The 23,519-nt window shown below is 34.6% G+C and overlaps 2 protein-coding genes across 2 annotated transcripts in view; one reads left to right on the top strand and one right to left on the bottom strand.

Annotated features, from left to right (window-relative positions):
- Positions 1 to 2,287: 2,287 nt before the first annotated feature.
- On the bottom strand, positions 2,288 to 5,741 carry BORCS7 (BLOC-1 related complex subunit 7). The gene is made up of 2 exons (XM_076129164.1): positions 5,470 to 5,741; positions 2,288 to 5,178 (listed from the first exon to the last, which is right to left on the bottom strand). The coding sequence occupies exons 1-2, from the start codon at positions 5,605 to 5,607 to the stop codon at positions 4,999 to 5,001; spliced, it is 318 nt and encodes a 105-aa protein (XP_075985279.1). The 5' UTR covers positions 5,608 to 5,741; the 3' UTR covers positions 2,288 to 4,998.
- A 558-nt stretch (positions 5,742 to 6,299) lies between these two features.
- Positions 6,300 to 23,519, top strand: part of Usp20-33 (Ubiquitin specific protease 20/33) — a 36,483-nt gene continuing 19,263 nt past the window's right edge. The window contains 11 exon segments of the mRNA XM_076129145.1: positions 6,300 to 6,655; positions 8,502 to 8,621; positions 10,813 to 10,908; positions 11,594 to 11,714; positions 12,119 to 12,284; positions 12,635 to 12,722; positions 12,879 to 12,971; positions 13,297 to 13,402; positions 13,939 to 14,026; positions 14,368 to 14,462; positions 14,748 to 14,889. Of these exon segments, the coding sequence (XP_075985260.1) occupies positions 6,578 to 6,655; positions 8,502 to 8,621; positions 10,813 to 10,908; positions 11,594 to 11,714; positions 12,119 to 12,284; positions 12,635 to 12,722; positions 12,879 to 12,971; positions 13,297 to 13,402; positions 13,939 to 14,026; positions 14,368 to 14,462; positions 14,748 to 14,889 (1,193 nt within the window). The 5' untranslated portion in view covers positions 6,300 to 6,577.

The raw sequence follows: 23,519 nt of genomic DNA, 5'->3' as shown, positions 1-23,519 counted from the left end.
ATCGTTATTAAACTCAATGTACTCCAGGATCCTTCTTCCGAGTGAGTGCCGTCCATCTGTCCTCGTTTCGGCATCTTGTTAGTCATGCTGCACATTACCTCACACATTGTTGTTTTATGAGAGGATTATAAACGTCACGTCTCCCAAGTGAGAGGGCGATCAATCTCCGTTCACTAATAACATTTTAACTACAAATAAGGAAATAAGTAACATTCAGGTTTTTATCTTTATTATAACATGTTTAACAACTTGTATTAAATATACTTTCTTAAGTAACCTCATGCAATACCCAACACAATTAATAAAGATATAGGCCCATCACGTGTTACGACGAGAACCGGCTCCAATCAACCTGAAACACTTAACGACGATATGATCTTCTTTTTAATTCAGTACAACACTGTTTGTAACATTAGTTCGCCGCTAATTTTGCACTTTCGACTCAAGTAATTACAACTTGCAACTTGCGTAATGGAGGCCCCCAGTCGCTTCTGCAGTCACGATCAAATTGTAACACAAACTTACGTTTGCAGCCGCGAAATAACTAAACTTTCTAACTACGACTCTACGTCATCCGCAAAAAGAAAGATGGCCACTTTTTGCGCGCCAAAAGTAAACTTGTACCAACACAAAGCAGTAAAAATTATATCAAAACTTCAAAGGCAGTGGTTGCATAACCTCGTGCCCAATAGAATAATAATAGATGTCGCAGAAAAAAAACGAAAGTGCATGAATTGGAGCGGGCAATGGATACAATGGCATAGAAGGCACGACTGTATATTAAAAAAGTATAACAATACTTGATAATAAGCTCTGGACCCACTAGAGGGTTACTAATGTGATCCTCTCAGACGAAGATGAGCCATTTACAAAATCGTGTCTAGCAGAGACATGATTGCGGTGACGAAACGCGTAAATATTGTAAAGTTTGACCTACACCACCATATTTGAAACGTTATTTGTATCGCAACCCAAATTTTTTCAGAAGAATCCAATTGTGATAATTGGCGTCGTTTAGTATTTACTATCGATTTCTTCTAAACTATTTTCGATGACGAAATAATATCTTGATTGGAAGTTATGACCTCTGTAACTTGGGAGTGTTTTTAAGTAATTTCGATAACTACCGGAGCGATAAAAATTATGCCAATAGAAAGTGTTCCGTCTAGAAAATTTAAACGCGTATAAAAAGATGCAACGCAAAAACTGTTTTGGTTCACTTGTGTTTGACCCCCTAAGGAGGTAGATATATAATGATATAAGATTTTCACTATTCATTAATCAAAACTACAATCGCCTTTCAACAATCTTAAATGACACCGTTAGTCAATCTTGATAAGTTATGTGGATGACTTATACGCGTAGTCGCGTACGAGATCTACGCATGATCGCACCAACACCTATGAAATGAATAGTTCCGGTCGTAAGGCAATCAGTTCAATTACAACTGGGTATTATTTAATACTAAATATGGCGTTTAAACAGTAGGAATAAACTACAGCCTCTATGCCACGGATGTTCTTAAAAAGTAAGCTGTTATTGTTATAGAACATCGAAAGCCGTTGCCAGGAAATAATGTTATTGTGAACACCCAAATCCACCTGCCTACAGCCTACATTGTACATTAAGATTGAATTTAGAAATTGCTATTGCTCATCATACGAACAGTGGCGAAACAATAACAATAGCAAAATGCCTTCGCCTCAGTTTAAAAAGTTACAATAGCCGTCTGAATGTTGGCTGCAGCCAGCATTGTCTGTGCCTTCAACGTTCATGGCCGTAAGCTCGATTAATGGGGAGATAAAAAAATCTATTTAGCCCACTTCCGAGTTCCGATTTTAGTGTGTAATGATACTAGGTAATACAGGAAGTCTACGTTTGGTAACGTAAATTAGTTTGTTTTGATATACCTACTTCGGATACCTACTTTATATTAAGTACGTTCGGATAAGTGGTCGACGCCGCGACGACGGTTCGAACCCGAGGCAAGATAATAATCACTTTTCGAAGTTATGTGTGTATCAGAAAAATGTAATTATCCCTTGCTCTTACAGTAGGTAAAGAAAACATCGTGATGAATCCTTGCATGGCTAAAATTTAATTAGCGTGGTGGACTCAAAGCCTGAACCCTCCCTCGAGTGGGGAGTTTTGTGCAGCAGAGGGTGTTAAATAAACATTGTATCTGATCCGATACGGTTTTTGATCAACATCAAATTAATGTGATTAAAATTATTTTATTTTAATTGTTCAAACGTGTTGAATTTATAATAAAAGATAAAAATGCTTGCAACAAAAAGTTGTTTATTTGATTAACGCATTCCTGTTCACATACCTGACTAATTCTATAATTTGTTTTGTAAACTACAAAAACAATTATATTCTGGTTATAGACTTACATTTAACTAAAGCATAACAGTGCCACATTTTAGTTATTTTTAATTACATAATTCGGAATACAGTTAGTGGTGCTTACACAACAAATTTTATAGCTTGTTACGCATTGCTTAAGTACTTAAATACCTTAGAACGCATTCTCGACTTATTGAAGTGAAATCGACCTAGAGCCTAAAGTAATATGAAACGTTACAGTCACTTACTGCAACTATTAAAATCATTTCTTACTTACCTTTTTACCACTACATTTTTTCAATTTAAAAAGCATTTTTACGTAAATAGCAAAAACTAAACGTTTCACGATTTTAAATCAATTATATTATAAAAAATTACATGTTTTTTTAAATTCGTTCCAAAATCAAATGTCATAGAGCACAATAAATTATGAAAATGTAATCCTTTTGTTGAGAAATAGACCAAGGTCCAAAAGTTGCATGCCTATAATGTTGCTAGATTAGAAAATGTCTGCCTACATGCTTGTTGGCTTTTTGGTCTGTTTGTTAACGCAATTGTCCAATTCAATTTGTTAATAAAACGTATATGCGTGACTTATATTATTTGCTTTTTATCTAGCACGGTGTAATATTGAAATCCTTGAATGTATTTTTTTCGAACTTTTAGCACTATTCTCATTTTGAACAGAGCAAACATTTGCTAATGTTTTATTAAACGCCCATAGCTCCCATAGATCAAAATAAATATCTACGTTAATATGGCGTGTTAAAACACCCACTATACTCTTCGAATTAATTTACTTCGTAGATAAATCGAGAGTAATTTCCTGTCGTAAGCTAGACACATTTCTGACATTTATAAACCTCAGGCCACTAAACATGACTAGCGGTATCGGAAATCGAACCCGAGACTGTCCCATTTCGATCTTAGGTGCGGCTTGCTAGTTGTATTGGCGCAGGCGTAAGTATTTGCGCATTTTAAACATATGATCCTGTCTGTAATTCATTAACAAAGTATTACTACTACTTTTCTATAAGTAATTGGCATTTACTAAAAAGAGATCTAAATCTATACCTGGGCAAACGCACGTATTTAGCAAATAAACTTATGTCCATTATCATAATAGTAACTAGCCGACAGCTGCATTTGCTACCACATAAATGACACAATTACTAAATAAAGCGCATAATAAAATCACTCAACTCAATGATACACTATGACGTAAAAACACCAACTACACTACACCAATAACCACTTTATTACAATAAAAATAAGGGCTAAATTCCGCTGTTAAAGACCAATTTACCGGAACAAATACAGCAATAATCCATCGGCTATCCCAGCACTTTCTCTGATCCCATTCTGACGAAGCAGGTCCGATCACTTCCTTGAAAACCAGTCACGATTGTAAAACAAATTGTGACAAATACTATGTCCCTTTAACTTGGTTTGCGTTTCATTGAGCCGTTTTAACGAGTTGCATAAAAGACTCGATAATTATGTAGCCATTCAACTGTGATGCTGTAACAGGAGATAGCATTTTTGTAATTTAATATATACCGCCACGGAGAAATAACTCTATGTCGGAAGAATTTACGAACGTGCGATTATAAGCGAACTTTTAATTGATGAAATTTAATATGCGCTATTGTTCCATGTGATGATAATATGATAAGCCCTGTGTTATGGCAATGGCAAAGTGAACACTTTAGCCATTGCGCTTCGGAATGTTTTGAGGACAGACGACTTAGTCTAATTGTAATTAAATTGAAATTATTGACGTGTTTTAGTACTATTTAGTCGCGACGTTTATTAAACCAACCAAACCAGCGAGCAGAAAAAGAACATCATAAGTTACTCAAACAGCAAGAAGCAACCTGCTTGCTGCTATATTCATGAAATTACATCGAGCTTTCGTTAAATATATGAACTGGCCAGCGATATCTTTTACAACATACTGTTATAAAGGTTTATACAAACTAAACAATTAATATTTATTAGTACAAGATATCAAGCAGAGCTTCATCGTGCGTAAACAGCGCACACTATTTTAAAAATAAAACACCTAGTGTCGGTTAATAGCAACATGTTGCATTAATGTACAATTTATCCTTATTATAGGCGCATTATAACGTATCTCTATGGGAAAACAGAGAATGGTCGATATCTAAATATTGGTGATTGTTTATAATGCGACTACAAGGTATTATTTATAGATATTTTCTCTATAAAAACTAAAATAATCTTCATTACAAATTATCTCACTTTCTATACTTAAAGTTATAAAATAAAACCACTGTAAATTGTTATGTGAAACTTATAACAAAAAGTAAAACTATAGTTAATATAACAAATTAATGTAACAATTATTCATACATAAACCATTTTACTAGGTAACAAAATTTCTGAAAATGTTACCCATAACAAAGTCAGCAATAATTAAGCATAGAACTTCTTCACATTATAACTATAATTGAACTAATGAATATTTTTTTTGAGTATTATAAGTGTCCAATTAATATGAAGACAAAAAAAAACTTTAACACAGCCAAGAACTCATAATTTTGTCTAATCAGTACTTTTCAATTCTCAAAGCTACATCAACATTGTTTTAAACATAGAACACTAATTTAACTTTTTAAAATTCTATCATCTTTGCATAGCAGTAACTTGTTCTCCTATTTCAGTGAGTAGTTGTGCTGACTTCTGTATATTTTCAAACTGGTAGCCAATATGAACTGATATTAATTGCATTTTCTTTAGATTTTCTTCACTGTTTTCCATTTGATTCTCTGTAGAGGCTATATCCCTTGCTGCCTTGGTCAAGAGCTGCAAAAAAAAACATTTCTTAGTCAATGGTATTATCAGTGTGTAGGAAATCTGTCAATATTACTCAAATAAAATTCTCTAAACCTTGTTCATATATTAAGTTACAATAATATAAGGTTCCTGCAATAAATTTCAAAATTATCTGTAGTTTTTAATCAGGATCTGATAGCTTCTGTGGTGCTTAAAAGTCACAATAATAATTACTTTATCCTATTCAACAAACATTGCACAGATACTTTTAAGTTAGATGGATATAATGAAGTAACCGCTTCCCAAACGTTGTGTATGTACCTCGTTAGATTTAGATCCTCTCTGTATTTGTCGAGCTAGCGACGATATATTGTTCATATTCACTTGAACTCTTTCGGCTAATCTCTGTTTGGATTCAGCGAACAATGATCGCGCGCTGCTTGATGAAGCAGAAGTCATTGCGAAGCGTTTGATAAATTAATATGATGAAAATTAAATACTCAATTATACATTAGCAGTTTATTTGCTTTACAATAAAAATATTTACAACGACGAACAAACTGAAACAATCAATTTTATTGACAAATCGTAATGTCACTGTCAGTTAAAAATTTATGACAATAGAGTAGAGATACAATTTTGCCGAATGGCAATATTAAAAGTTTCGTTCAGGAAGTAAAGCAAAAAACGCTGACTCAGCGATTTGTCTGAATAAAACCTATTTCAGCTTAACAGCAACTTAATTATTTTCATGATCTACTTGGCTATTCATTGATAAAAATGACTCGTTTACACCATGATTTCCGAATAACTTGCCTACTGCGATAAAAGTAATGTTTTAGTTAGTACATATATATTATCTACTTATAATGATTTGATTACGCAGTATTCAGCGTTAATAGCTACACTCATTGAAATAACTTCAGGGTTTTTAGCTGAGATGGTGATATCGTGTTTTACTTAATATTTTAATACGCTAATAATCTTATAGGTAGGTACATATCATTCAAAAATCCTATGTAATGGCAACTCAGGATATCAGAAGATATTCAATAAAATTTTAAGTCCAAGTAGTCGATTCTACTTATCTCTCTCTATGCAACACGTTAAGAGCGAGAAGGCAATATAGAAATCGAGATAAACATTCGATTGCGTGAATAGGAGAAGTGAATCCAAATATGAGGGCTGACTTTTCGCTCGTCACGGAAGGTTTTGTGTTGTAGGAAATTTTTGTAATCTAATTCAATTACTAGCCCTTTATCCGAAATGTTTACCTCAAATCTTAATCATCTTTTTCTAGTACCTCCAGTTGTTATTTCTTTCCTATTTCGTCCCGCTATAGTATAGAATATGACCTTTATTTACAAGCCTATTGTGAATCAGTAAAGTCGACTTCTTATTTACGTAGAAAACTAGTGTAATTCCGAGAATGGAAAAAGGAGTGACGTGCGAACACCTGAATAAGCTTGCTGATATCCTGGGGAAGGAGTTATGGCAGACGAAAGAGGTAATTGATGTGAATTTTCATGATTTCTAACCTCAAATGTAATGTCACTGTAATAGGTAATTAGCATTCTTGGTTCAGTCTATTTATCATTGTGTAATGCTCTGAGTACTGAGCACTTGGATGTAATAGCGCGCGAACAGTATACACACAGTCGTGTTTATCAATGGCTCTTTACATAATGCCACCTCCCACAGTGTTTACATTTTTTATGCCAAGGAGGTTTAATTTCAGGTCAATTTTCTTGTCATAATGATAAACATAGTAATCGTCAACAATATTATTTATTCAATGAAACTGTTAGGAATCTATAATGTTATCAGCTAAAGTAATGAATATTCAAATACACAATAAACAGCTAACGTGACAAACATTCTATTATTTCACTAATGTTTAAATATTTATTGATAGTTTTCAATGGGTTTTTACCTTGAATTCCTTCCTATAAACTAATGTTAGTATTTTGCCTAAGATAAGTATGTACATAGGTAATGGCAAAAATAACTGTTCATTTTAACACAACAATAACTTAACAATAAAAAATATATACTCATCAAAGTTTTTATTGAATGCAAATAAACATACTCTGTTAATGAACTGGAAAAGCTTATTACCTAAATAGAATCTCATAAGATTTTATTATATACAACATTCTCCGACTCAACATGACAAAGCATATATTTATATCATTGTAACTTATCTTGATTATCCTCTATCTTACGGTAACACTTGGTAAAATTGTTTAAGGACGTAAAGGACATTAATTTCATGAACACTATATTCAATAAAATTGTCAAGCTTTTTATAGCGCAAGACTTAAATAATATAGTTATAATAATATATTTATTTATTGAAGAAAGAAACAATGCATATTCTGTGATTTACTAAGCCGGCTTAAAGATTCATCAAACTACTGTTTTAACTTTACAATATTGCACAGTATATACCAGACTCATCCTTTCCCGCATTGACTTTAATATTCCACCATTATCACTGTGCAGTCTACATTGCCAGATTAAGATTTAGACATATTGTTTGTGAAACAAAGACTTTGTTTATGCCTGAAGTCTATAAGATAATGAGTTATCCTTGTTATAGAATTACAGCACATAATGTAGGAAAAAGTCTTTCAGTCTAATTGTTTCGTCTCTCTTATGGACATGCATTTATACTTGTATCAAATATATAGATATAGTATATATAATAAATGCTATATGTAGTATTTGCAGCTGTTTCATGACACAACAAAGGGTTATCTTGATTTGTTAATTGATACTATTCTCAGATATGAATCATTGTGAATAATTGGTTAATTAATTTACTAAGTAATGCTAAATATCTATAATAACTATCCTGTGAAAATGTAATTCAGTTATACATGACTGACAAATTCCTTGTTTATGAATACATTTTATATGTGTAATGTGGAATGGTATAAGATGTACATTGAACTATAGTATAAGACATGTTCATTTGATATTTGGCAGACCACTTGCTATACAACAATCTCACATCTATGTTATTGCAGTTGTAACTTTACTTGTACATGCTGTAGGTTTGGTGAAGCATGCATCAGATTCTAGTACAATGGTCCATAAAAAATAGCAAAAAATAAGATTGTTTGAAGCAATATCTGTAAAAAAATACAACATGTGTCTATTCTTGATTAAATAACTTATATTGACAATAATATTTAATATGCCTCTGCCTACACCTATAGGTATAACAGGTGTGATGTTATGTATGTATTGACAATAGAATGATATAGTAATTTCACTCTTCAACAATTTCATAATTTCTCACTTAATTGTATTTTGTTTTCAAATCAGTATTTGTGTTTCTAATGCAGGTTTTAACCTGTTTCGACTGCGGGTGCCCTGGACCCAACCTGTGGATATGCCTGCAACCTGACTGCCATCACATCGGCTGCTCTGAAGTTAAAAATGACCACAGCACATTACATCAAAAAGTAAGTACACACATAATCATTTAATGGTTTTGAAAAACATAATTCGTATCTTTATGACATTTTTGTAACTAGATTGTTACTATGGAAATGTTTGTTTATAAAAATTAAAAGCAGTTTTATGACATAGATATGGCAACATTTTACTATAAAAAATGCAAAGATTATATTCCATGCATTCCATCAATCAAAATGAAAATCAATCTTTTTCACACCATAATCTCTAGATAAATCTGATAAAAATAATGTGATTTGTATTTATGGTTTATTACTTGTTGAGGTGAAAAAAATTTTTGAACTTCATAACATAAAAAAACAAGTCTTACAATGTAAGCATTGAATAAAAGAGGATTATAAACAGATTATGTAAAACAAAGACAACAAGGAATGTTTATGGTAATCAAGCAAAGTGATCACAGACAATGAGTAATAAACTAACATTTTATCATTATGTTATCAACACTATGGCAATTAATGGTTTTTGTGCATTAACAATTAGCAAATTGCACATTTAAAAGTAGATATTATGTAGACAGAAAGCTAGTGTAATAGCAAAAATGTTTCATTGGTTAAAATTCTACAAAGCAGTACATTGCTTTAAAGTAGTTAGGCCAACTGTAGGTGGAATGATGATCTGAAGGAAAAAAGGAGGGAAGACCTTTGCTTTGTAGTGGTGTGCAAAGGTTACAGTACAAACAAATGGCTTTTGGAGGGTAGCATCTAGATATATACAAAACAGTATCTGTTATCTACAACTACTAATGTAGCCTGTTTTGAGAAGGCCTCACTAATTAAAAAAAAAATTGAACACATCAAAATTTGAATTCACATGTTAGATTCTACCCTGCAAAAAAAATGCTTATAAAATTTAACCTTTGGACCTAGAATAAAAAACTCTTTAGAAAATAAATTTCCCTCTAAAAATAGCAGCTTTGAACTCTGAACTCAGACTAACAAAGCAAGACAGTGTTTTGTTTGACAAAAGGGAACAAAATTATCTTTATAATGATGACTGTAGATTTTGTTGTTTGTGCAAGTCACATGTTTGTAGGTATGCAAACGTTATGGATATAGGCCACTGAGTAATTAACATACACTTAGGTATAAATAATAGTAAAATATTATAGCTGCTCTCTCATCTGCAGGATTGTGAATTTTATCATTAAAAAATAAATCAAATTTAACTCAGTACTGTCCCACTGCTGGGCAAGGGTCTCCTACCTGCATGAGGGAGGTCTTGACGCCGTCATTTTTTTGGGTTGACTGGTTGTTAACTGCAAGGTTTTACCTTCTCTAGTATGCAAGGTTTTATCACAATGTTTTCCTTCACCATTCGCCCAAGTGATAATACCTTTGGAATGTCATTCATTGCCGTTTCTTTAAAACATCAACTTGCATGGAAGGCGAAACCTGATACTACCTAGATTATCTTCTATACAGATTCCTGTATAATAAATTAATAAGTTAAGAAGCCCTTAAGTTATATTACGCATTTGGATCTTTCTTTATAGAAAGTAAAGAAGACTTCATTTTTATCTCAATCTGGAAAAGATAATAGCAACTGAAACACATCGTGAGAGTGTTCCAATAATGCAAACTTTGTCCCTTTATATTAAGTTTAGTATATATTTAGACAAAGGTCAATGCCCTAATTTCATCGTGAATCACGCAAATTTTCTTTTGTGTGCGAATCAAAGCTGCGACATCCTGCGCGTAGCGACGTGGCGACCAACTTAAGTATAGTCCCAAGCGGACTCTGGACTCTCCCACGCGATATTAATTGACACTTATATTTGATTTGATTTGAGTGTAATTTGTATGTAAATTGGCCATGAAAAGGACTACACATCCTTGCATTGTTAAACAATATTTCTTACTGGTATAAAGAGCATATTGCACTTCATACAGGCGTAAAATCACGCTCTTTTTCCGTAGTAGTACGTAGAGGGAAAAGAATGCATCTCCCTTGGTACGATTCTCTCAGATTTCTCTTGCTTCATTCACATTCTTACATTTTGTCATACTGTTCTTTATTTCATTAAGATTATATCGACTGTGCTTTAAAATATAAAAGTGCATTAAGTCCTCTGCAATGAAGGAGAGAATGCATTAAGTCTTTTGACATAATTACCTACTTACATAAGTAGGTACCTATAGTAAAATACTTTATTAAAATAATGTTATTTGTTTCCAGAATTTCCCGACGCACTGCGTGCACATGAATGTGTCGACGGAACGAATATGGTGTTATTTGTGCGAGAAAGAAGTTCACATCAGAGCGGCACAGGCGGTATGTGACTTTTAACAAAAAAATGTTTGAAGAAACACTAAAAATGTCTGTCCTTATTCCGTAAAAATTGCTCTATACAGGGTAACAAAACAATAATTATTTACGATAAATGGAAAAGACACGTATAAATGTGCTCTAAAAAATATATACCTATGCTGTGTATGGAAATAAATAGGAAATAGATTTAAATTCTCAGAAGGATTACCACAACCCACACAAATTGGCTTGAATTATTGTTATCCTGATTCATTTCCAAGTATTTCAAGCATATGCTAAATATTTGTTTACGTAGGAATTGATATCATAAGACTGGTGGGCAATAGCGGTGTCGTAGCTACTCCCTGAACATAATTAGGTAGTTCGAAACTGGGTGAACGAAACATTCTCTAACTTATACTCGTAAAAGGTTCGTCTAAAATGCTCTGGCTATGTAGTATTTTCATTAATAATGTTATCATTGAAATTATTACAGACTGAAACATTTTATTAGGACTTCATTTGATACCAACGAAACGAAAATACGATACTAGTGACGTCACTATCCCGTATATTGATACTGAAATATGTTTCGACATTTCATAAAGAGAAGCTGACTTGAAGTAGTCAAGTACCCCATTTTTGCTGTGGCTTGGTATCGAGGCCACTAAGTTACATATTAAAAAAGCAGTTGTTATTGCCTTCACAGTTAAGTCCAGACTCCACAGGCATCGAGGGTCCAGGGCGGCTGGGGACAGTTGGCTTTAGCATGGTGGACGATGACCTGGATCCAGATGATATGGACTACGATGAAGACGCCAGACCTAGAGGTGAGAGGACACTCGGTAATGGGGTATTTGGTGATGGTAATCATGTAATTTCCGAAAGGGTACAAAACTACATCATTTAGTGTGCTGGCCTCTATAATGTCGCGCAGCAGTCACTTTTACTTCTGTATGATGAGCAGTTAAAATTTGCAAACTGGTGGAAAACGCTTAGTTTACAATTTTGGTAGCTTACAATCTTGGTAGTTAGATACTAAATGAACAGTGTTCAGAATTACTTCCGTTTTTTATATGCGCACATAAATTCGCATATTGTTCTAAGATATTTTGAGTTCGTGTAAGTGCCTACTCAACTGTGGACTTCTAGTATAATATATGGTGAAGGTACAAACAAGGGTATCAGGCACACTACTCTGATGTAAAGCCACTAACAGTGTGTTGATGCGCAGACGATGTCCGCGCAGGTCTGGTGGGGCTGCAGAACATGGGCAACACGTGCTACATGAACGCGGCGCTGCAGGCGCTCAGCAACACGGCGCCGCTCACCTCCTACTTCCTGGAGTGCGCCGCCGCCGTCGCCGTGCTGGCCGCTGATAAGAAGCCGGGGATTAGCAGGTGTGTATGTTACTTCAATTCATGAAATAAACCATTTATTTTGTTACACGTAAAATAAAACTTAACTTAATATCTAGTCAGTACATTCATATGTAATAAAGGGCTACAGCTCAGTGTACTGCTTTCTAGCTGCCTCGAAGTAAGGCATAGTTTGGCACAAACTTCATCATGTAAATAAAGCTTTAACATTTTAGCGGTGCACTTTAGCCGCCAAAACATTAGTATTTCTAGAATAGTAAATAGTATACATAATGATTATAGAAAATCACTACCACTCTCGCAATCAGAGAATTATGACCGAAAGAGCAAAATAATTTTCAACTTAAATACATAAAACCTATTTTTTTCAGAGCATACCAAAAATTAGTCAAAGAGATGTGGAGTAGAAAAACAAGAGGCTACGTTGTACCTAACGGCATCCTGTACGGTATCCGTAACGTAAGTGCAATAATACTCTTTTACATATTTTTTGAAACAACCATATTCACGTAAAAAATCATGAAATAAGTAATTTGGCATTATAAATAGGTTATACGCAACATGTAAAATCATAGAAACATTAACTTATATGTTACTAAATAACATTGTTTATAGGTGCATCCAATGTTTCGCGGTTACCACCAGCACGATACGCAGGAGTTCCTGCGATGCTTCATGGATCAGCTGCATGAAGAACTCAAAGAGCCGGTGAGATACTTTTCTCTTATAATCTCCAAGATATTTTATAAACTGTGCTCTTCCCAAATGACGTGTAACAACAAAACAGATACAAAAGTATTGCGTGTATTAGAAAAAATAATCGCTTGTCCTAACAGTGAAGGAAAACATCGTGACGATTTTTCTTAAATATCTATCAAAGTCCGTTGGATTATGTTTTTCTATTTATGTTGGTACAATATTATGTTCTTGAGCTTACCCGTCATTGGCCTTTGTTCCCATTAAAACAAGGCGTGATTTTATGTATGTGTGTACATAATAATATGTATATTGATACAATATTGTTGTTGGGTAGGTGTGGGACACGTCGGAGGACAAGCTGAGCGCGGAGGCGGACGGCGACCACGACACGCGCGTGCCCGTGCGGCGCCGCGCCGCGTCGTCCGGCGGTGAGCGGCCCTGTGAGTGCATGCGCTTGTGCTGAGCTTGCCTGAACCCCCACACCACATGCTTGTATCGCTACATGATATACTAGGGCCCGCTTCAATTCTGCCCGGGTTAAAAAAACATATTATACTATATATAATATGATCGATGAGGAGATATAGGTATAAATCTTAACGGTTTGTGTGACAGAAAAATAATTGTTGAATATCGAAAACTACATGACACATTGCTTTATACACTCGCAAATAGCAAAGTGATAGTCATACAAAAATGAAAAAAAAAAAAACTGTACAATAAGTAGCTGTAAAGTAAGGGAGTGTTGAATATAAATTGCACAGCTTGAACTTATATTTCGAACAAGCTCTACTGCCTGCTGTCCTGCAACTAAATTTACTAACTTTCACACTAATAATATTGGCTTTTTACAGTTACTAATAAATAATTGCATCAGTTTTTTAGTAACACATTAATAAGAAAGGTTTGAATGAATGTTTAAATAAACTATCTTTTAGTTTTTCATTACAGTGTTATGTTTTGTTTTGCTATACAGCAAACGATGCGCCATTCTTTGCGCGGATGAGGAGAAAATCACCGGCGCCCTCCTCCTACAGCGAGTCACGGACTGATGGATATTTACGGTAGGTTTTATGGATGTAACTTAAAAATACTCATAAAAAACTAGTCTTTATTTTGTATTGTTTACCGCAGTTTTGATTGTCGATGTCATCATGTTCATTCAATGGGTGCCGTATTTAAGGATTTAATAGAAATATAAAAGGCACGGAAGCTTAAGGGTGCGTTTCTACTAAAGTGTAACTGGGCGGAGCGGAGAATACCGCGAATTGACCAATCACAGTACTCAAAATCGCTCTGCGTCAGTGGCAGCTGTGTCGTTGGTAGATTAGCCATCTGCTACATTCCGCTCTGTTGAGCTCTACTTCCGTGGAAACGAATTTTGACATGAATGTTTGTGTTTCAGAGTGGCACAAGACCCACCGTCCCGTCACCGTCGCTCCGCCAGTTTCGCCGGCACCCACCAACTACAATACCATGTGTTCACTCAACAAGCCAATGGTATGTTGCTTTCGTCTTTGTCACTTCATTTTATTTTAGTTTTTATATGGTGAATCTTGAAAATAAAGGGCTTGTAACAAAAACAATGAACTGCGATCATATTTTGAGACGCAGAAAATATTCTATTTTGAAACTAAAATAATCCGAACATGTACTTTTTCAACGGAATAATTAATTTAAAAACGTGAAGTTACGGTCACCAGTTTACTGTGTATAATTAAGTTAATAAGTTGTCTCGCATGTGAGCCTTGCTTTAGACGTCACTTAGTTCTGTCCATTCTTTAGGTCCAGACTCAACGACCCGCAGTCCAAACCAAGGTCTGTGCGGTTCAGAGTCGGAGCTGTCGTGGTCCAGCGAGGCCGAGGAGCGGTACGAGACCTGCTCCAGCGGCGCCAGTGATGCACCTGACCCTAGGACTGAAGCCAAGTGAGTATAAGCTTCTTGACTTAGCTTTATGATGACTGTCTAAGGACGCGTTCCCACTATGCCGTGACCACAGATAATCGTGCAGTTTTAAGTCTCGTGGCTTATATGTTTAAATGGAGGTGTTCACATTATGACTTACTGTCGTCTACGACATTTTTTGCAGTGACGATAGATTATCGTGACAGTGGACGGCTAGATGCGACAGTCACTAAACGATACAATTTTTTGACGACAAACAATCGTTATAATGGGAACAGCTATACTCTTTAAAATATAGCTTGATTAGAATGACAGATGTCAAACTGTTTTGACTAGGGTTGTAGAAGTATTGATCAAAATTGATAGCGAAAAAATCGAATCTAAAATAATTATATTCAATTCAATTATTTTCTAATTTGCTTTTTACGAATTGTTGTTGTAAATCTTATTGTTTAAGCAAATTCGTATAGGACAACCAGCCCTACTTTTAACACCGCACGCAGACCTCTCCTAGTTTAGTATTAATTAGGATTAATTAAATAAAACAATGAAAACAGTTAAATATAAAATTAATTTATCTAGTTAATGGTGCAATTCTGATGATAGGGATGAGGATGATAGTAATATAGGATGCGCAGTTATTGCTGCGCATCCTAAATCAGTATCATCCTCATCGCTATCATCAGAATCGCTGGAACAATCTTGGAGATTAATTATTAATTCTTGGTCACACATAGTATCAAAGTGTACTTCGCGATTAACGATTAATCAATTGATTTACTCTTATCAATTGTGTCTCCTCACTAAAATTTTTGCAACATGACGTAGCCTTGTAGAGACGTTGAAAATTATTAGGTTTATTTTTAAGACTAAAGAAAATAGTACTGATTTTTAGTTTAAAGGCTGATTGTATTGAATTATTCAGATTTCTTATTGAGGATCTGTATTTAAAAAATATTTTTAATGCTAGACAAGACAGATTTTTCGTGTTTCAATTTGTAATACTCGTTAGACGTCACTACAAAGTTGTGTGCTCTGTTTTGCTTAGAACTGTCATTTTAATCAAGCTATATTTTAAAGAGTATAGAGACGACAGTCGTCCAACGATAAATTAATCGTTACGAAATAGTGGGAACGCGCGAAAAGCTAAAGTATTATGTGTACTGTTATATCCGAAATTAGTTAATAAGTTTTGCTGTGCAAGCAATACATAATTATTATAAAAGCATCACCGCCACGCGGCCAGTAGTCAGTTGTTGTTAGCAGTTAGCATCACTCAGTAATTCCATTAACATCTCCCGGGTGCAACGGTTTGAGTTCGTGTAGTAGTGTAATTTTGGGTCTCTTAATAAATATATTTCGGGTTTTAATAAATAGTTTTTTTTTTAAAAACTCGCTAAGGACTTCGCGCAAAACATTTGGTGTCAGAAGTGGGATGCTGTTGGCTTTCTGGACCCGTGTTCAGACCACAGCATTCGGACAGTTCTTAGTGAGTGTGTACTAGCAGCGCAAGGTCGACGGTAAGCCTCCGCTCTTGCAGCGTGAGCCCGCATCACGTCAGATCGACGATAAGTCTCCGCCCCACGCAGCGTGAGCCCGCATCAGACACGCAAGTACACCCCTTAGCCGACTGTCAGCCTCCGCTTTGTAGCGTGAGCCAGCGCTAGCCCGTCAACCAAATTCTAGTCTTGACCTTGACTAGACTGCAGCCGACCTTCAGCCTCCGCTAGTAAGCGTGAGCCGGCGCCGCAGCAATCGAGACCTTGAACCCTGACCTGAATTACCTACGTCTTCAATCTGAAATTTTTATACTCAAATTCTACTGAGCCTATAAAACCCTCTGGGTGTAGAGCAGCTCCGTGTTGTCAACGTCTTCAACTGTTGCCAGTTCCCATGATGCAGCTAACTCACCTGATCATCTTCGCCTTCATCTGGAACACGAAATCATCATCAACGTAAGTCTTAACTTTCTGTGTTGTGTGTGCAGTGAAATTTTGTGATAAAAGTATTCGAAATAATTTGTGCATCGTTCTGCAACCCTGAAAAGAAAATCTTATTATAAGACTTTATTTTAAATTAGCCGTGTAACAACAAATAATCTGTATATCTAAATCTTATAATCTAATTATTATATTAGAAATCAATTTATATCTACTAAATCCCAAGGTTATCTAAACATATACCTATTAATTATTATTGTTGATTATCAATGACGGATTCCGAACTTTCAGTAAAATCTGAAAAGGAAAATAAAAATCCTACAAAAATGTCCAATGCTATAACTCTTAATTTCCTTACCAAATTTATTAAACCATATGATGGTAAAAGGGAAACGCTCCCCGCTTTTCTTACAAACTGTGACAATGCCATTTCACTTGCCTCCGTTGAACAACAAACTATCTTATGTAAATTTATTATTTCCCAATTGGAAGGTAAGGCACAAGTAGCATGTTCTTTAAAAACTTTTAGTAAGTGGTCAGAACTCAAGGATTTCTTAAAACAGAACTTTAGTGAGAAGAAACATTCATCACATCTTTTGTCCGACTTACAAAATTGCAAACAAAACTTGCCGTCGGAGACAGTCACGCAATTTTCCTTGAGAATAGAATCATGTCTTACGCGGTTGTTAGCAGATGTGCATTTCTCATGTGATAAAAAGGACGAATTAGTCGGTAGAGTCGCCGGTATTGAAGATTTAGCACTCAATACCTTCCTTATGGGTCTAAATCCGAGTTTTTCGCATATAGTTCGATGTCGTAACCCTAAAACACTAAACGAGGCGGTCACACATGCTATCGAAGAAGAAAAATTATTTAACGCTACCAAACTCTCTTCTAAATCACCGAAGACATGTTCGACTTGTAACAAACAAGGTCACTTGTCTTCAGAATGCTATCGAAATAAGAACAAAAATGTAAAATCTTATAATACAAATTTTTCTAATTCAAATCTTTCAAATCAAAATCGTTTTCCCATGCAAATTCAATCGTCACAAATTCCTAATAATTTCCCACGTAAAAGTTGCGCATATTGCAAAAGACCCGGTCATTTGATAACCGAGTGTCGCAAGCGGCAGTACAATAATCAACACCGTAATAATACTCATGCACAGAGTAGTGATGTACATAGAGGCAACGCAAATGTAAATTTTTGCCATACGAATGATACGGCCATGAACCATTCAAGCGTTAATGAAACATTAATTCCCGAACCTTTAAACTAAATCGGATTCCGAATGCGTGTCGATCGGAATCCATAGGATTCAAAAATGACACAATTATTTCTAAATCTTATACTAAATCGTATGATAATCCTAAATCTTATACAAAATCATATGATAATCCTAAATCTTATACTAAATCGTATGATAATCCTAAATCTTATACTAAATCGTATGATAATCCTAAATCTTATACTAAATCGTATGATAATCCTAAATCTTATACTAAATCGTATGATAATCCCAAATCTTATACTAAATCGTATGATAATCCTAAATCTTATACTAAATCGTATGATAATCCTAAATCTTATACTAAATCTTATAATGATACTAAATCTTATACTACATCTTATGATTATCTTAAATCCTATACTAAATCTTACGATAATTCTAAATCTTATGATAATACTAAATCTTATGATAAATCTAAATCTTATAATAACTCTCTTAAGTACTACACAAACGACTTACCTTGTAAGGAAAATGATGATAATTCAGCAGGCAAACTTACCTCTTTTCCGTCGGATGATTTGTCCCAGTCCTTAAAATGTCCCAAATCTTATCAAAATAATATACCAGTTTACGAAACGAGTTCGTTTAATAAAAAGGTAACACTTCCGCATGTTTTCTTATTAACTAAGCATACTAACCGGTCACTCGTTCTACTAATCGACACCGGATCTAGCGTTTCTTTAGTAAAAGAAGAAAGTCTTTATCAAAAACCTAATCTATCTCCAGAAATAGTGAGACTTAAAGGAATCAATGATAGCGGTACATATTGCCAAACATTAGGTACTTTTCAAATGCAATTCTATTTATCTTCAGACGTGTTTTCTTATAAGTTTCATGTTGTTAATAATGTTCATCTTGAATATGATGGCATAATCGGTACTGATTGTCTAGGTTATCTTAAAGCTGTCATAGATTATGATAAGCAATGTTTAATAATGCAAAATCATACTTTACCTTTACGTTTCAAACTGCCAATTTATAAAATCCCTGCTCGTTCCGAAGCTGTAATCGAATGTGGAGTGTCAAACAGTGCAGATGAGTTACCTCTTCTTAAAGAAGCCTTAGTTCTTGATCATAAAATATCTGAAGGAGTATATGTCGCGAATTGTGTTGTCACCTTAAAGCCAAATCGTAGAGTAAATGTTTCAATTCTAAATACAACTGAATCTGAAATTGAAGTTAATAATTATTCCGTTAATCTCACACCTGTGGATAATAGCCTCACAGAGTGTCTGCCAATTTCAAATATCGAAACTGTAAATAAAACTTCTCTTTCTCTTACTGATAGACAAAATCTAGTTCTAAATCAAATACGAACCTCTCACTTAAATCCTGAAGAAAAAGCAGCTTTGTTAGACTGTTGTTCTCAATTCACAGATATTTTCCATCTCGAAGGTGAACCCCTCACCTATACAAGCACTATCGATCATTCTATAAATACGGGAAATGCCGCTCCAATTCACGTAAAATCTTACCGCTTCCCGGAATGCCACAAGGAAGAAGTGGACAATCAAATAACTAAAATGCTGAAACAAAATATCATACGCCCCTCTCAATCACCATGGAGTGCCCCTGTATGGGTGGTCCCAAAGAAGGCAGATGCCTCAGGTAAACGTAAATGGCGTATCGTCATAGATTATCGTCGTCTTAACGATGTCACGGTGTCCGAAATTTATCCTATACCTCTGATAACAGATATTCTTGACCAATTAGGGCATTCTAAATATTTTACAACCTTAGACCTTGTAAGTGGATTTCACCAAATTTTATTAAATCCTGCTGACGCAGCAAAAACAGGATTCACAATTGTTGGCACAAATGAAACATCTGGTCACTATGAGTTCAACAGAATGCCTTTTGGGCTTAAAAATGCCCCTAGCACCTTTCAGCGTCTTATGAATACAGTACTATCTGGTCTTCAAGGATTACACTGTTACGTCTACTTAGATGATTGCATTTTGTACTCTCCAGATCTTCCTAGTCACCTCGATAAGCTAAAATTTGTCCTTGAAAGATTTCGGCAACATAATTTAAAACTACAACCAGACAAGTGCGAGTTCTTACGCCGAGAAGTGACTTATCTCGGTCACGTAATCACTGATAAAGGTGTCTCGCCTAATCCCGACAAAATAAAAGCCATCGAAGGTCTTCCATCTCCCAAAAACGCCAAGGATATAAAATCATTTCTAGGCTTAGTCGGATACTACCGCAGATTTATCGAAAACTTTTCAAAGATTACTAAACCTCTTACTTCTCTTTTAAAGAAGGACGTTAATTTCCATTGGACGCAAGAACAAGAACTTGCTTTCCAAACGTTAAAAAATAAATTAGTCTCAGCACCTTTGTTACAATATCCTGATTATTCAAAGCCATTCATTCTTACCACTGACGCATCTAATTATGCCATTGGAGCCATTCTTTCCCAAGGTGAAATCGGCAAGGATAAACCGATAGCCTATGCGTCAAGGACCTTAAACAAAGCAGAAGGAAACTATTCCACAACGGAAAAAGAACTTCTAGCTATTCTTTTCGGTGTGAAAACGTTCCGCCCCTATTTATATGGCTACCAATTCAAAATCGTTACGGATCACAGACCTTTAGTTTGGTTGTTCAATGTCAAAGATCCAGGTAGTCGTCTTATACGATGGCGACTTAAACTAGAGGAATATAATTACGAAATCGTCTATAAACAAGGTAGACTAAATTCTAATGTCGATACTTTATCTAGATATCCCGTAAACGCCTTAACTTCTAACTCAAATTTAAATAAATCAACTTATGAACAATACTTCAAAAAGCAATTTTTAAAAACCGCATCAAACAACGATACTGTCATAGAAGAGCATAGTCAATCCCTTCATTTAGCCAAACAAAAATGTATAGCATGCCCGATGTCTCTGGACCTTGATTACTCTATGCCACATTGTGAGCAGTTGTTATCACTTGTAGAAAATGCTGACGAGTTACGCGCTCGTGAACGTGAACTTGAAACCGTTCACACTGTAGATTCTAATAATAGAACGCTTTATTTTCTTTATACTAAAATACATCATTACGACGAAACAAGTTATAAAATAATATATAAATTACTTATGGAATTACGGAACAAAATTATTTCTAACGAAAATTATGAAAAAGAATTGGCTATATCCGATTTTTCAGAGCCTTTTACAAAATTAGTGTATGTTAAAATTTATAATATGATATCGTATATTTTCCATGGCACTCAAATTAAAGTGCATATCTATAAAAATAAAATCATATATCCTACTCCCGCTGAGGTCCCGAATATTTTAAAAGAAAATCATGGTACCACTATTGCTGGTCACCCAGGCGTAAAAAGGATGTACAATAGGATAAAAGCATCCTATTACTGGAAATCTATGCGTTCAGATATTGAACGATTTGTAAAAGATTGTAGGCTATGTCAAATAAACAAACCTATGCGCTCTTCAAACAAAGCACCGATGGTCATTACCTCCTCCAGTACCAAACCGTTTGAGAGATTAGCTCTCGACATTGTCGGTACTCTGCCCGAAGCTGGCCTTCAAAAATTCAGATATATACTAACGCTTCAGGACGATTTGACCAAGTTTTCTTCCGCTTATCCTATGATAACATGTTCGACTGACGAAGTAGCACGAAATCTAATTCATTTCTTTTCTCTATTCGGTTTTCCAAAAATGATTCTTACTGATCAAGGTACCTGTTTTACCTCCGATCTCTTCAAGCAATTAACAGAAATTCTTAAAATTAAAAATCTATTTTCAACCCCGTATCACCCTCAAACTAATGGCGCTCTAGAAAGGAGTCACGCCACTCTCAAGGAGTATCTAAAGTCGTTCGTAAACGAAAATCACGACGACTGGCATTGCTATTTAGCGACTGCCATCTTGTCCTATAATACAACGCCTCATTGTACAACAGAATATACTCCCTTTGAGTTATTATTTGGCCACAAACCTTCCATACCCAGTAGTTTATATGAATCAAATGATAGCACTACCTATCACGACTATATTCGCGCCTTACAATACAGGATGCGTTTTGCTCGCGAAAGGGCCTTAGAAAATATAACTAAAAGTAAAGAAGCATCAAAGAAATATTATGATACAAATTCCTCATCTAAAACTTACAAAGTCGGCGATATGGTCTATTTAAAACATCATCATAGATTAAGGAAAGCCTTATCTCCAATTTGGAAAGGTCCCTATAAAATAGTAAAAATTCATGGTAAAAACAATGTTTCTTTAAGCATAAATAGAAAACATGTCAAATATCATGTTAACGAAATTAAACCAGCGTGATTTGCCATTGTTACAGATTGGTTTTGGCTGACCCCATCGAATATATCTCTCATAGTCCGGGTATATACTTTGACCCGACATCAATTGCATATTTTTACAACGACTTCTGGAATGTGATTACTCACGTCGAAGTCGCCCCTATCAAACCTTATTTAGATAAAATCCAAAAATCTATTTTAAGTGTATCTGCTTTCTGTGAAAAAGCAAAGAATTTAGCTATAATTTCGTTAGATTGTAAAAATGCGATTGACCCTTTAGAAATATTAATTAATGCTAATTTTCTTAAGTATAACTCTTTATCTCACCTTATCTCCGAAAGATTCAATGATCGTTCTAAAAGGTCACTCGAATTAGGTGGCGAAATATTAAAGTTCTTTTTCGGTACTCTAGACGCAGATGACGCTAGAAAATACGATGAAGCTATTACATCTTGTCAAGAAAATGAAAATCAAATATTTTCCCTCATGAAGGACAACATACACGTCGTTCAGTCCACCATCAATAACTTTAATATTTCCATACACAAATTAAATGAAAATGAAATTAAATTAGATAAGCAAATACAAAAACTTAATTACATATTTACTGAAAATCATAAAACAAATACTAATTTAATGAATATTGAGAAAATTAATTCCCTATTTAATGTCTTAGAAGGATCATTATTGTCAATCTCTAATATTCTTGATACAATTTTAAATTCTATTTTATTTGCAAAGGCAAATATTTTACATCCCTATGTCCTATCTCCTACAAAATTATATAACGAACTTTCAAATAGTAAACAATTTAAATCGAATGTTGAATTTCCTGTAACGTTATCTTTACAAAATATACATAATATTATAGATCTGTCACAATTAATTGCGTATTATTATAATAATAAGATTATGTTTGTAATCCAAATTCCTCTGATTAACCCTATGAGGTTCAATGTGTACAAAAACCTACCGTTACCTACTCCTCAAGAAGGTAATAACTTTTTAACATATGTATTGATTCACCCATCTAAACTCTATATAGCAATAACTGATGATAGATTAAACTACGCAATGTTAGATGATATAACTAGTTGTAAGAGTGTCAATACAAATTATATGATATGTCCT

This window comes from Anticarsia gemmatalis, chromosome 22, assembly GCF_050436995.1.
Source record: "Anticarsia gemmatalis isolate Benzon Research Colony breed Stoneville strain chromosome 22, ilAntGemm2 primary, whole genome shotgun sequence".
NCBI classification, from domain to species: domain Eukaryota; kingdom Metazoa; phylum Arthropoda; class Insecta; order Lepidoptera; family Erebidae; genus Anticarsia; species Anticarsia gemmatalis.
The sequence above is the reverse complement of the archived record's forward strand: the minus strand, read 5'-3'. Positions and strand labels throughout refer to the sequence as shown.

Bases quoted from the DNA above. Each gene is read 5' to 3' on its own strand.
- BORCS7 (XM_076129164.1), bottom strand. From the start codon at position 5,607: ATGACTTCTGCTTCATCAAGCAGCGCGCGATCATTGTTCGCTGAATCC. The intron at 5,179-5,469 runs GTACATACACAA...TTTTTTTTGCAG, and splicing joins GAGGATCTAAATCTAACGAG to CTCTTGACCAAGGCAGCAAG.